Source organism: Siniperca chuatsi, linkage group LG13 (assembly GCF_020085105.1).
Source record: "Siniperca chuatsi isolate FFG_IHB_CAS linkage group LG13, ASM2008510v1, whole genome shotgun sequence".
Classification (NCBI taxonomy): Eukaryota; Metazoa; Chordata; class Actinopteri; order Centrarchiformes; family Sinipercidae; genus Siniperca; species Siniperca chuatsi.
The window spans coordinates 2,535,040-2,549,566 of record NC_058054.1 but is presented as its reverse complement, the minus strand read 5'-3'; the positions used below and the strand labels follow the sequence as shown (position 1 = coordinate 2,549,566).

The 14,527-nt window shown below is 43.0% G+C and overlaps 1 protein-coding gene across 1 annotated transcript in view; it reads right to left on the bottom strand.

The window, feature by feature from the left end:
- Positions 1-14,527, bottom strand: part of LOC122886999 (tomoregulin-1-like) — an 84,074-nt gene that overhangs the window by 20,420 nt on the left and 49,127 nt on the right. Inside the window, exons 4-6 of the mRNA XM_044219787.1 lie at positions 8,112-8,141; positions 2,908-3,004; positions 475-623 (exon numbers count right to left, since the gene is read on the bottom strand). Coding sequence (XP_044075722.1) covers positions 475-623; positions 2,908-3,004; positions 8,112-8,141 — 276 coding nt within the window. The remainder of the gene's footprint in view (positions 1-474; positions 624-2,907; positions 3,005-8,111; positions 8,142-14,527) is intronic.

Genomic DNA, 14,527 nt, shown 5'->3' with positions numbered 1-14,527 from the left:
CTGATCATTTTTCCTTATCACACATATAATATTAGGACTAACTAGCTCTACACTGCAAAACAAGAACAGTGCAGTTAATTCTTTCACTTCCTCTACATGGGTCATACATCATTAAATATTAAACTGTGTTTTAAAAAGGTCTTAAGAAGCCTTAAATTGAACTTGCTGAACCCAGCAGAAACCCTGCGTTCACACCACTTCAACATGTGGAGAAACCCAAAGCTCGACAGACCTGCTGTGTTACGACTGCTAAGCTGTGACGATCACTGTTTGGAGGAGGGTTTTATAATGAACGTGCCCATTAGCATAGAGGAGACAGTTTCCTATATTACAGCTTCATTCTGGGATTTAGGATGATAGGATTAGCTTGAACCTGCACACACATCTCATCACTGTCTTGCAGAGTGGTGAGTGCAGAAAAGCCTCTCCAGCCTTCACAGGTGATGTAATGAGTTTCATTAGGCCCAGTCTTACCGGGGCACCTGCCCAGGTGTTTGACGTCGATCTGCTCCTGCTTCATGCACGACGCCTCTCGGACCAGACAGGGGTTGTTGTAGGAGTTCCCGTCCGTGGCGCACACCGGGTTTTCGTTGTGGCCGCTGCAGTCGATGTTACATATGCACCTGAGGAGAGGACTCGTGTGTCAGGACTGTTTCTCACAGGAAAATGAATGTTCTGTCTGCAGTCTGGAGCCTGAACATGTTTCTGCCACAGCAGCTCTCATCAGCACTAAATCATTAGCTGAAGCACATTTAGAGACTTCTAAATGAAGACACAGCTCATTAATTTACCACAGACTGGGTGTCTGCACATAAAGAGATACATTTAATACATTTGAAGACCTTTTTCAGACACTGGAAGATACAGTTCAGAGCGGGATTAATATTTTCAAATTAATTCACAGATTCACTCTTACAGACAGTAAAATAATCTTCATCTTTCCAGACATCTCACTATCAGAAGTCTATTTTCAACAAGGTATGGGGAGCTTTAGTCCCTAAAGTCCTTCAGAATATAAAAAAGACTTTAACCTCTGTTATATATTTTGTTCTGAATAAGCCCTTTGAATTTAAGGTTCTGTATATGAGATTCTGAACATTAATATAGCAGAAATCAACTATTTGCTATGTAAAGATATATTGGAGTAATGGCGTCTTGAACAGAGAATGACCACCGGCCGCGTGTTTGAGTCCCCCTTGTGTTTAAAGGTGGGGAACGTGATTCTGGAGAAATCCAATACCATGACAAGTACCATGATACAGAGCGAACAACGACACAGCAAGTAACGTAACTAACGTTAGCTAGGTTGTGGGTTAACTTAGCTAGTTTGTGGGTTAGCAAACTGTCCCTACAGTCGCTGCTGTGAAGCTAACAGCCAGAGAGGACGAGACGGTTTCCCAGAGCCAGCACAGCAGCTCCAGACAGCGACGCTCACAACTCTCCTGCTGCTGTAGCTAACATCACAACAACAGCAGATCTTGGCAAACTAGAAAGTCAGCTGAATGTCCGCGGGCAAGTCATTTAACGTCACCTGACACACACATCATGGCTGGACTAGTGTTGTGTGGCTCGTCCCGAACCACTTTATTTGTTTCCCATTTACAGAGCCAGGGCTGTGTACGAACACCAGCGCACACACTGAACGAACAGCAAGCTGACAAAATCGCATACCCCACCTTTAACAATGATCTACAAGGTAAAAGTATTGTTTTTTACAACGGAGTCTGGTGGTGAGCGGGAGCGATATAACGGCTGTTTCTGGTTAAACAAAAATGATCTTACTGTTTAACAAAAAGGTCCATCTCTGTAGGGATCCTTTCCATAGCGTTGTCATATTGCATTTGTAGTGAACGTAGGCTACTTTGACGGGCGCATTTGCTCAATGCCTCAGCCGGCAGCCGTGAAACGGGCCACCATAGAGCCAGAATATTTCGGTGAATTAAGTTTTTTTCCCCGACCAACCCAGAGTTGGTGATTGTTGGAACAGTGGAAAGACTAACAAAGATGGTTTTGGTGAGTTTTATTTCAGTTTGAATAAAGTGTGTTTTACAACGATCCGCAAGATAAAATTACTGTTTTTCTCAATGGAATCTGGTGGGCCATGGTGTCCGTTTGTTTTGGTCTAAGATGCTGGTGCTCTAGTGCGACGTTTAGTGACAGTGAAATGCAAATTCAAAATATATAGAACATATTTCAATTTCACAATAATAACACAATAACAAGTCTTTATTTTACGTTTTTTCCAATTGGGAAACTCGGCCACCCCATTCAAAGGCATTTGAAATGGACATGTTCATTTAGGAAAAGTACATTTGGGAAACTTTTTGTCCACTCCTTAGGAAAAAACTGTCCATTTCGAAAACCTTTGTATGGGGACCCCAGGTTTCTGGAATGGGCAAGTCCAAACAGGAGTCGCTTCTCTGAGCGGACTTCCCAATTGTACACTGCGTCCATTCGGGTCCGTCCACTGGGGGGTGGGATCATGACCCTTTTTACTAGAGCTACAGAGTTGTGACCTTTTCCAAATCCATTTTGGGCTTGAGGACAACAACTGACCCGAATTTGGTGGTCCTGGATCCATGTTAAGGCCCCCAAAATCATGCACAGGTCAAAAGGTCGCCAGGTGTCCCAGTTGGACACAGTGTCCCTTTTAATAGTGCTAGAAAGTTACAACCTCTTCCAAGTCAAAGTGGGTTTTGTAGAGAACAACTGAGCCACATTTGGTTGGTGTGGCTGTATGTTAAGGCCCCCAAAGATGTGCGCAAAGGTCAAAAGGTCGGCAGGTTTTCCTAAAAAACTGCAGCAGCTTCAAAGTGAAGGCCTTCCAGCTGCTGAGAATCTCACTAGAGGAATGAACATGGCTTTTATTATTGGCTTCATCTCATGTCCTCGCAGTCAAACACTCACCAGACGTCCTCCGAGTCTTCATCACACTCAGCTCCATATTTACACGTGCTGCACTTGGTGAACTTCTTCCCCACGTCAGAGCCTGAACCCTCATCATCTGTAACAAATTACATCAACAAACACAAACAAAATATTGTTTGTAATTATTGCAGTGTAAAGCAGTTCTCAGCTGTCATCGCGAGGGCTGAACTTGAAGAGAGAAAAATTTAAAGTTGCAAATGTTTGAATAAATGAATAAATTGAATGTGCTTCTTAGGCCTCAGTGATAAACACAATGTGTTATGGAAAGAGACACTGAGAAACCCAGGGAACCATTAAACCCCTTATGTATCACTTCAGGGGTTTATTAAGAGATTCATGTTGCGTGCAAATTAAGCAAAACAAGTAATCGAATGCCCTCAATCAAATGAGCACTGTTACTATCCCTTACTGTTTGAAGCTGTGGCATTTCAATCAAGTATAAATCCTCATTAATTCATTAAACATCAAGAAAGTGAAACCAGTCTGTGAATTTGTTCTGTTATTCCCAACAAGAAGAGACGTTTGCTTTCCTTTCTTTCACCAAATACAATAAAGTAAGAGTACATTATATGTAATTGGGGAAATTAAAGACATTTGGGGGAAAACGTGTTTGGATTGATAATTGGAAACATATTAGACATTGGCACTCATAATACACAAAGATGGCGCTGCAGATGGCTCACTCTGTGTGTTGGTGTCGCACTTTTTTTGTCATGTTTTGTTTGTTTATTATTGTAAATTTCTCTTTTATATTTATGATTCTTGACTTTTGCATGTTTATTGTGACCGTTATGAACCAAAACACAGATGCACATTCCTTGTATGTGAAAACCTACTTGGCAATGAACTGATTTCTGATTCTGAACTGAAACAAACTTGTATTAAATTGTGTTGTAAATGATAATGAGCAGATTTTTATTCTGGGGTTCAGATGTTTCTCCGGAGACAGAAGACGGAGACCTTGAACAGTGAAATGTCTGTCATTGTTCAGCAGTGACACTTTGCATCTGGCTCACCTGTAATGACTCTTTTCTCCTCTAACGTTTAAAAACAACAAACTCTTTTTAATTTAACCTCGGCCTCTTGGCTGCACGGTTTCTGCTTTACCAGCTGTAGAACTTTGATTATTCATATTTTTCATCCTTGAACAACATAATCAGCTTTTATTATTATTATTTTTGCACTTCTTTCCAGAACAGCGACTTGATTTCATTTCCGAAGCAGCCTCCAGCTCACATCAGTTTCTGTTCCGGTGAGCGCCGTCAGTGCCGTTAACACTGATGACACCGTTTCTACCATCAACACACGACACGGCTCACACACTTTCCTATCAGACACAGCTGCGTGTGTGAAGAGACTCCTGAAGCTTATCGGCCAAATGGAAACAGAGCCACGCATTATCATCTTATGGTATTATTATTATTATTATTATCATTACAGGGGATGCGTTTAATGCCATCTCGCATGACAGCGTCCATTTTCCAGCAGAGAGCGAGTTCAGAGCAGACGAGGCGGTAACAACCGGAACATCAAATATCAAAGAGCCGCAGGGATTATTCATGGCTGCCTTTCATCAAGGGAGCCATTTTCATGAGTCATCAAGAGTAATTTTGTAATGTAATAGAGGAAAAGCTCAGTGCTATCGAGGGGAATGAAATTAATCCACAGCAAATGACAGGAAATGCAACGACCATCCCTGCAAGATGCAAAAACTTCCACCTGGAGTCTTAAAAATCCTGTGTTCAGACTTCAAATCTTAAAGAAGTTCAATAGATCAGGCAGCAGGGTGAGATCACAGCAGCTTTTCCCACTGCAGCCTAATAATTATAACAATAGTATCTTTTCAAAAAGGTAAATATAATAACGGCAAAATACCTGGAACAACCAGAGATGGAGGAGACCTACTTACAGTAAGTCAAGGGCAGGTATTATCAGTAAAACAAGAAGTAACGCGTATACATGTAGCAAAGAAAAACAAGAAAACAAGTAAGGAAAACAGACAAGTGAAAGGAAAGAAGGACAGAAGAAGAGAAGGGGAGGCAAGTGGGAAAGAAAGAAAGAAACTTTTAGTTTTAGTTTGACAAAAAATCTTAACTCAAGGTCCAGTTCGGTCACATGATGACAACTGAGCAAGAATGAAAAACCCAAACGATGGTTGTGTTTACATGCAGACTAGCATCCCAGCTCTTTGTTGGAGCAGCTTATGTGTTGCACATGTAAACATCACATCCTGGTTTCAGGACCTCCTGTAAACAATAGAAACCAGAACACTGAGGCATTTGATCTGATACCTGCCTCCTACCTGCAGGTGCGTCTTAAACCGAGGATACGGTAGAAGTTAATAAAAACAAAAAATAATGATATGATAATAAATAATGTAATGATGACCTAGCCCCAGGTTCACTCGTTTGGTAATAATAATAGTAAACTTTATTTATATAGCACTTTTCAAACTTTCCAAATTGAAAAAGAAAAGAGCAGACAATTAAACAACAGTTAAAATATCAAAATACATTTTCAAAAAGTAACATGCAGTAAAGCACGATCACTGAGATGACAGACTTCAGACACTGACAGCGAACGAGTACTTTTACTTTTGATACTTGAAGTAAATTTGAACATACTTTTACTTAAGTAAGGATCTGAATGCATTTTACTTGTAGTGGAGAATTTTCACAGTATTAGTACTCTGGAAATCTGAACCGAGAGGATCACTCTGGTGCAGATTTCTTCTCACTTATTATAAGAAGAATGTGACTTTAAGAGCGAAATGAAATGACTTGAGAGGATGGATGCTGAAGTGTGTGAGTGTGAGTGTGTGTGTGTGTGTGTGTGTGTGTGAGAGAGCCTGCTGGCTGACAGATTGGCCTGCTGTGTGTGGATGTATTGAACACGGAGAGCTCAGCCGGGGCTCGGAGGCTGCCGATCGATCGACGAGGATCTGCAGCAGAGAGGTTCTTTGTTTCTGTTGGACTCTGCTGACAGCAGGATGCAGCTGCTGCTTCACACAGACTCAGCCCACAACCATACGCACCACAGCAACATCACTGATCACGGCCTCTGTCGAAAATATATGGAACCAGGTTTGATTTTGGAAAACCAACAAGTCCTCATTTGTCAGGGGCGAGTGAAGGGGGGCGATGGGAGGGTGAAGGTGACGTCGCCTTGTAGTTTGGGGGCCTGGTGTCTCAGGGAACGCCAGCGATTTTTCACAGAGGACGGAAATACTGGATTTTAGGTTTAAAAAAGGAAAATAAAGGAAAGGAAGAGTAAGACATGATGACGGCGCTAGATGAAAAGTCACAGGATCACCCAAGTTATTACAATTCATCCGGCAATCCATCGAGTAGTTGTATCTATATCTCAGTCCGGACCAAAGTGGTGAACCTACTGTACCGACTGAGCTACGCCGCTAGCAGGGCCAAAAAGTAAGAGAGTTGTTTAGGATAAGAATTTTCTCGCATGAGGCCCACAGTCAGTCTGTTATTGTTTGCATCTTTGTGGCAGCATCTCTGTGCTGAGCAGAAATAACGTTCACCACAGTAGAAAACCTTCCACCGGCGATCCCTTTCTGTTTCAACTCGCACATTGGGAATCCTGTCGGCCTTTAAACCCTCCTCCTCATCACAGTATGACTTCGATACAACGTCACCCTCAGCTGTTTCCTTTTATCCAAAGCTAAGAACCAGCAGCAGCGCGGGATGATGAGAGGGCCCAAAGCTCAGATGATTCACAGGATAATGTCCCAACAACACGAGGATGTTCCTCCAGACGGATCCGCTCGCTTCAGAAGCAGACTGAGAGCAGGTTTTTATTCTGCTGTGAGATCTCCTCATCGCATCATTCACTGCCCAACATGGACACCACACAACACACAAGAAGCCGAAGAGGACACACACACACACACACACACACAGTTCGGGAGGCAGGAGAAGGCTTATTAGATGTCGACTGAAAAGGCTAAAGGATCAGAACAGAAGCTGAGTGAAGCTACGCACTATTGCACCGCTTTATTTCAGTCTCCCTTTTCCTGCAGTTTTCTGCAGTATAGTCAAACGTAAACAGATGTATGATATTTTCAAACTTTTCTTTTAACAAGATCATGCTGTATATTATATCTGAAAACAAAGTAATTACGAAGCAAACCAAGCAAGTAATCTGAGAAAACGTCAAACGATAGAGGTCCTGTTTTAGGCAAGTCAGATAAGCAAATACATACTGATTCAATATGAATAGCTTGACTCTGCACAATGTTTATTATAATTAACTAAGTAATCATTTTTGCTATTGTGTGTGTGTGTGTGTGTGTATGCGTGTCCCTACCAAAGTTCAAACCAAACCTTTGCCACTGAGATGAACCAATCTGAATTACAGTGAAAAAGATACATCATCATGTGTCTCAGTCTCCAGAACCATTTGGTTTGTGCTGCAGATTTTACATAATGATTTCAAATCTCAGACACAGAGCTTTCATCAGCTCGTTTAGACCCTTAAAACCTGTAAGAAACCTGTGTCACATGATCGCTTTTTCTCAGTGGAAACGGTTTTATAGGTGGCTGGTTTTCAGTTGGCAGGTGTGTACATGTTTGGAGAGTAACAGAGAAGAGAGCTGAAGTCAGGTTTAATAATTTATCCCTGTGGCTCGACCGGTCCGTCGCCTGCAGGGGAATCACCAGCTCGTCGACTCAGCTGAAGCCCCGCCCGCATGCTGATGGCGGAGATACCGTCCATCAGGAGGCTGCCTCCAATTTAAACCCCCCAGCAGCCATATTAAACAACAAACACTGTGGTTGGCGCTCACAGATGGTCGCAAAATGTCTCGTTGCCAACAACGTCGAGCTGAACGCCTCGACTCCAACGAGACAGGAAATATCAATCCGTTCATCAGGGAGGAGTTAAACCTCCACACAACCTTTATTAGAGGAGTTAATATTCAACAGGGGGGGCAGAGATACAAAAAGACACACAGAGGAAGAATAAAACATCCTCAAATGCTTCATTCAGCCATGTTTAGACCTCAGCAGCGATTAGTTTCTTCTCAATACAAGCAGTTACTGTTTGTGGAAGGCAGATAAAGATTCAGCTGTAATTAATTTGTGTTTGACTTTCACTCGGAGCGAAAGTGAAGCAGGAAATGAAATCTTTAAATAGCCCAAAGAAGAAAAAAAAAACTCAACACTCACCGTCTCCGTCTCCTGAGCCAGAACCAGGATCTGTAAAGACACGAGAGACACGACAACTGTTATCTCCTTATGAACTCACCATTGAATCATGAAACACTTATCGAGGGCTCGGATAATGATTACAGGCGTTCTGCGTTGCCATGTGGAAACTTGTAAAGTTGGTCTAAAGAAGTTTTATTTATTTCTGTAGGTGGACTGGTGATGATGTCATCTGCAGCATCTTTAGGTTTGTTTCCTTGGGTTTGCTTTGCACCTCAGTTTGGTTCACTTTCATCCGAGCCAGGCAGCGAGTTTGCATGCACTTAAGTGACTGTGTTAAGCTCTCAGCATCACAACACAGCCTCCTCCGTGCACCCGATACACAACAATTACTGTCTATACACTCGCTCCCGTTTGTGAAAGGAGTTGTCATCGCTTTCCTACACTGTGGAGGCCAACGTTCATAGATACACCTAGCAGCACCTTTAAATCTCACTGATTAACATGTTGTTCAACTATTCCTTTAAAGTTAACATCTTCCTGAACAGTGCAGATATCATCAGTCCCCGGTGAGCAATAAATATAGAATCGTGGAGGCTTGTCGGTGTCTCGGCTCTGCAGCTCCATCAGGAAATGGACTCTGTCAGTATTAATCTTGGCGCAGCAGCCTTGAATTAAGAAATGGACGCTGTGTTTGGAGTTTCTGGCACGATGCTGCTGCATTAAGAAATGGACACCGGCTGCTTTGTTCAATTAAATTTCACCTTAAGCTGCTGCACTACTTTACAAAGTCATGATGAGATTGTTTTTCATGGAAAAGGAGGCAGAAATGGTCAGAGAGTGACCGGAGATATTAATGCATCTGTCAGCGTGTTATTGACTAAACGTTAAGAGTTTGGTTTCAAACTGCAGGTGGAACTCTGCTTTAACCTCTTAAAAAGAAAGAAACTCGTCCTGGGTGTGCATAATGTTCATTCACTAATGAGACAATCGTTTAAGTTTAATGTTTAAGTGAAAAGATTGAAACGCTTCTTCTTCTTCTTCTTCATCCTTAAACACCTGTGAAACGAGCAGGTGAAACATCCTGATGAGGGAAATGAACACTATCAGCTTCATGAAGCGTCTACATGAACACAGGAAGCATACTAGTCATTTACCACGACAGATGTGTGTTTTGTGTTTGTCTGTGTTCTCACTGGTTCTGGGTGAGAATCTGAATCTAATGATTGATGTTGTCCGTCCTCACCTCAGGTCGTTTATGCTAGCAGGTTATTATGACCCATGTTTACGTTTATTGTAGGATGCGACCTCTAGTGGTCGTGGTAATTATGACGGGAGCAAACCAGGAAGTCAGGTGACGTAGTATAAAGAGCTAAAAAGTCTGCTTATCGAGGTGGTGGGGTGGATGGATGGCACAAACTAATAAAGGACTTTCACCAAAAGACTACGTAACTTTTCCTAAGCCTAACCAAGTAGTTTTTTTGCCGTCCTCACCTTGCAGCCCGTCCTCACCTGCCACCGGTAGGGGCGCTAATGTAGGAAACACTCCAGTGGGTCGAATTAGAGGGTAGGAACAAATGAGCTATGTGGTCGTATGGGTTGGAGGACTTGTTGGAAGGAAGTCACCACAAATATCTAAGATTTGAGGTAAGATAAATACGATATTATAACGTTGTACTGATCCACTGGAGGGAAATATAGAAATACAGCAGCACAGAAACAGACCTGCGAGGTCGCAACAGGATACAGAGAGGTACAAAAAAATCTAAGTTAGGACAAGTGTGTATAAATGTAATTTCAGTGCAGGAAGGAAATTAGCGGGTGGAAAGGAAGGACGGAAGGTAATTAAGTAAAGAGGAAGTAAAGGAGGTATAGGTATAAGAAGGAAGGAAGGATTGTGGATGGGTTGGTAGGAAGGCAGGCAGTTAGAACAGAAGGTAGTAGATACAGTATGTAGGTATGAAGATAAGCAGATGTTAAGAGAGGAATGTAGGCATAGGTGGGAAGGTAGAGAGGAAGTAAGGAAGACAGAGGTAGGAAGGAATGAAGGTAGGAAACAAGAAAGAAAAGTAGCTGGGATGGTAGGAAGGTAAAGAGGAAGGAAAGTAGACAGGTATAAAGGTAGGAAGGGATTAAGGACTATTATATGTAGGAAGAAGAAGGAAGGGGGGAAGAAATTAAGTGGGTAGGTAGGAAATGAGCTCGGCAGGAATAAAGGTAAGAAGCAAGGTTGGAAGGTAGATATTAAGAGAGGAATGTAGGTGAAGCTAGGAAGGTGAGAAGGAGGGAAGGCAGGAATGAAGGAAGTAAGGGAGGTAGAGGAAGGAAAGTAGAATGGTTGAAGGGAATGAGGGGACGGATGAATGGAGGAAGGAAGGTAGTTAGGAAGGTGAAGGTAGGTAGATCTGCAGCTAGGTGAGTAGGAAAGAAGGAAGCAGAGAAGGTAGGTTGAAAAGTAGGAATATTTGGAATAAATGAATATTTCATCCAGCTGATGAAAACAATCTGTAACTGAGCTGAAGTGTAGATCTGAAGAGAGAAACTCTGTCTGATCAATAAACCTCAAAGAGTTTATGAATTAAACAACTGCTCGAACACGGAGGACAGAAATCTCTCTGAATCGCTGTTCAAACTGGCACAATATATTTTATTAAAATAAATATTGGAAAAACAGCTGCAGGACTGTCTTTGTCATATTTTCATCAACGCTATACAGATGGAAATATTATTCCAAATATCTTAAACCATAAAACTTCAGAAAGCCTTTGTAACACACTGCTCATTAACTGCGTGGCCACATTCACTCTGCTGCAGCTCAACAAATCACCGAATCCTCCTGTGGATAACAACTCAGAGTCTTTGTAGCAGTGGAAGAATCAGATGCTGCAGCAGCAGAGCGTCAATAAAAGCTGCTGAGGAAATTAAACATGGCTGACCCTGTGTTTAATGAAGCAGCTCCCTGCTTCCTCTGCTGCAGTCCACATGTGGAAATCACTTTGCTGTTTCTAAACTTCTACAGTAAAATGAGCCTTGACAAGATAAAGCAAAAGTCTACCTTTATTTATTTATTTCCAGCTCTTCGTGCCTCTTTTGAACCTCGTCGATCTTGACAGCGATGAACGGAGAGCAAATTTCTTACAACAATATACTTTTTCTTTTTTTTTTAATGATCAAAAACATTTCCCAAAAGCAAACACAAAGGTCACTTGTAACCCAATTCCACGTTCAATTTTCTGTTCAGTTCACGGTCGGAAGCAGAAAGTCTCCTTTTTTTTTTAAAATGAGAGTAAGAGACAAACAAGGACTCTGTATTCACTGCGCTGTCAGTAACAAGACGACATTTTCAGTCCAACTTTAAGAACTGCTTTCATTTAAAGGGTCATTTCCCACAAAAAGAAAACACTGTTCCACTTCAGAATGAAAGTTCATTCTTGACCTTTGGGATAAATTCAAACACTGTAACCAAAATATCTGCATGGCTAGACACAATTAGAGGAGAAATTAGAGAACAATTTGACAACACAATCCCAACTCGAGGTCCACTTACTAGCTTTTTCGTGAAGCATCCAATCTACGAAGCCAAAGTATTGCACAAAATGAACGTTTGACCTGCGGGTGGCGCTGGATGAAAAGTCAGAGGGTCACCAAAGTTATTACAGTTCATCCTGAGGGGAGCGTGAACGTCTGGACCGAATTAAATTGCAATCAATCCAATAGTTGTTGAGACGTTTCACTAAAAAACACAGTGGCACACGAATGTCTGAACCATATTTCATGGCAATCTGGTGGTTGTTGATCAGCAGAGCCGAGCTGCTAGCATGGCTAAAAAGGGCGAAGGAGAATGTTTGTTGTTATGAAGTGGTTTCATGCACCAACCCGACGGCCAGACAAGAACGCCAATATTCAATGACAAAAGCCCGGACAACGTTTTTGAAATCCTTGCCTTGCACAGGGAAACTATGCTATGGTTAAGATTAGCAAAATATTGTGGTTATGGAAAATAAAGTATGGTGAAGGTTAGGCTACTGAAACACTTGAACGTGCACTGTCATGCAGTAGGTCAGTGATCAGATTTTACCCCTACCCCAGACCTTATTTCAGAACCATGGCTGACTTATTTGAACTGTCCTAGTGAACGAAGATGCTGCTTCCAGACGTTTCCAGCTGCGTCAGAGCAGACTGACTGACTGACCTGTATACATGGCAGAGAAATTAGCGTTCTCCAGGAGAAATCTAGCTGGGGAAACATGCCGTTTCAGAAATCAGCTTACTGGAGAAAGCTGGCTGTAACTACTTAAGTGCACGTAAACACACTGATTAGCACTGAACAGTGGCATCAGGCGTAAATTGTGAGGCGCAGAAAAGTCCAACATGGACATCATTCCTGGGAATATTAGGCTGGCTGCTCTGGACGCCATCGGCAAGCTTGTTCCGGCTTCAGCAGCGATTCTCTATTTGACATATAATCTTGTACATCATGTTCACATAAACATGAAAGAAAATCGATAACAATAACAACTCCACTCCTGACATTAATGTATGTCCCACCGCCGCTTACTTCACTTGCCGGCCAAACAGCACTGTAAAAACTACATCTGAAACAGTTTGCTAACAGTAGAAACACAAGGAGGAATCTTGTACCAAAAGCTTCAAGAGGTTATTAAAAGTTCAGGTTATAGGAAGCCCAGGGCTAAGGAGGAAAAGGGCTTTTAGTGTCACATCCTCTTCTTATAATCCCACTGTGTGAGATCTGCTCTCTGCTGCAGGCGCCACTCTCATCCTTTCTGTCTTTCTCCTCTTTCAACAGGCCAATAAAGTCAAAAAGCCAACAACACATAGTTTTAAAGAGTAATAACTCTGGCCTGAGGCTGGTGTGGAGGTTCAGACCCTCAGCTCTGGAGCTAAACCCAGCGCTGACCTGTGATCAGACCCCAGTGAGGAGTCTTCCTACCTCCCATAAGCTCACAGTCTGCTGTCTGAAAGAAGCAAAATTGCAGCATTTCCTCCTCTTCTCCTGCTCGGGGAAATAAACTCAGCTGAGTATTTCCGCCGCCGCCTCGACTCACAACCGCCGAACGCTCCAATTACAGGAAGCATAAATCTCGGGGAGAGGAAATTGCAGAAGGACAGGAGGGAGGCGAGGGCGGCGAGGGAAGCAGAGGGCATATCGCAGCGCCGGCTCCCCGGTGTAACGGGTAATAAGAGCAGAGCGCCGGGCGATGCCTCCGGGGAAATCAGGCCACTGCCCCTACAGATGGAGCTGACCGCCACCACCACCGCTGCTGCTGTGGTGTTACTATAAGTTTCCCCAACACATTTCTCAAGAGTAGGATGAGAACATAAACCCTGACTGGCCTGCAGAGACGTCTGAGTCCAGAGAGTCTGCTGGGTGCTTGATGAGAAAAATGCTAACCTGTTAGCGCTTTGTTTCTGCCTTAGCTTGGGCCTGATTTATGGCTGGCGATCGTCCAGCTGTGGAACATTAAATCTGTACTGTAGGTTTTAGGAAATAAACCCAGCCTCATGCCAATATCCCTCACATACTGTGTGTCTGAGTGCTTCTAGGCAGACACTATATGGCCAAAAGTGTGTAGACAGCCCTGTTCATATATTTTTGGTCTGTTTTTCTTGGTTTGGGCCTTTTATACAATGATATTTTAGACAACAGTGCTCTTCCAACTTTGTGTCAACAGTTTGTGTTTGTCCCTTTCCTGTTTCTACATGACAATGTCTCCGTGCACAAAGCAGCTCCATACAGAAGTGCTTTTCCCAGTTTGGAGTGGAAGAACTGGACTGGCCTACACAGAGCCCTGCCCTCCATCCCATCCAACACCTTTGGGACGAACTGGAACCCCGACTGAGAGTCAGACCTGATCACCAGCATCAGTGTTGGACCTCAGTGATGCTCTGGTGTCTGAATGGCATCAAATCCCTGCAGCAGGTCCAACACCTGGTGGAAAGACTGAAACCAGAAGAGTGGAGGCTGTTAGAGCAGCACATTAAAGGGATAGTTCGGGCTTTTTGAAGTGGGGCTGTATGAGGATAGTCAGTGTATCGCTACAGTAGATAGTAGCAGCCAGTTTGGAGAAGCAGACAGCTGCTCCACCACAGACGCACAGCTCTGTATTGTTGTGAATGGGGATCAACAGTAATACGTATTTTAACTGCCAAAAAAAGCTCAACCTAAAAAATAAAATATAAAATCAATATCAGTCTAAGTGTAGGCTATAAAGTAAAATTCTCACCGCTTTACCGTGCGGTCAGAGAGCCCTTTCCTTTGGCACTACATTTTCTCAACCACGGGACTTCCGTATTCCTACGCATCCGCGCTGCTTCGAAGCGCACTGTACTGCAGTAAAGTACACAGGCAGAGGCATTCATACCGAAAACAGACCTGTGTAAAACAACGCGAGGGGCTGCGATGGTGTGCTGCTTCA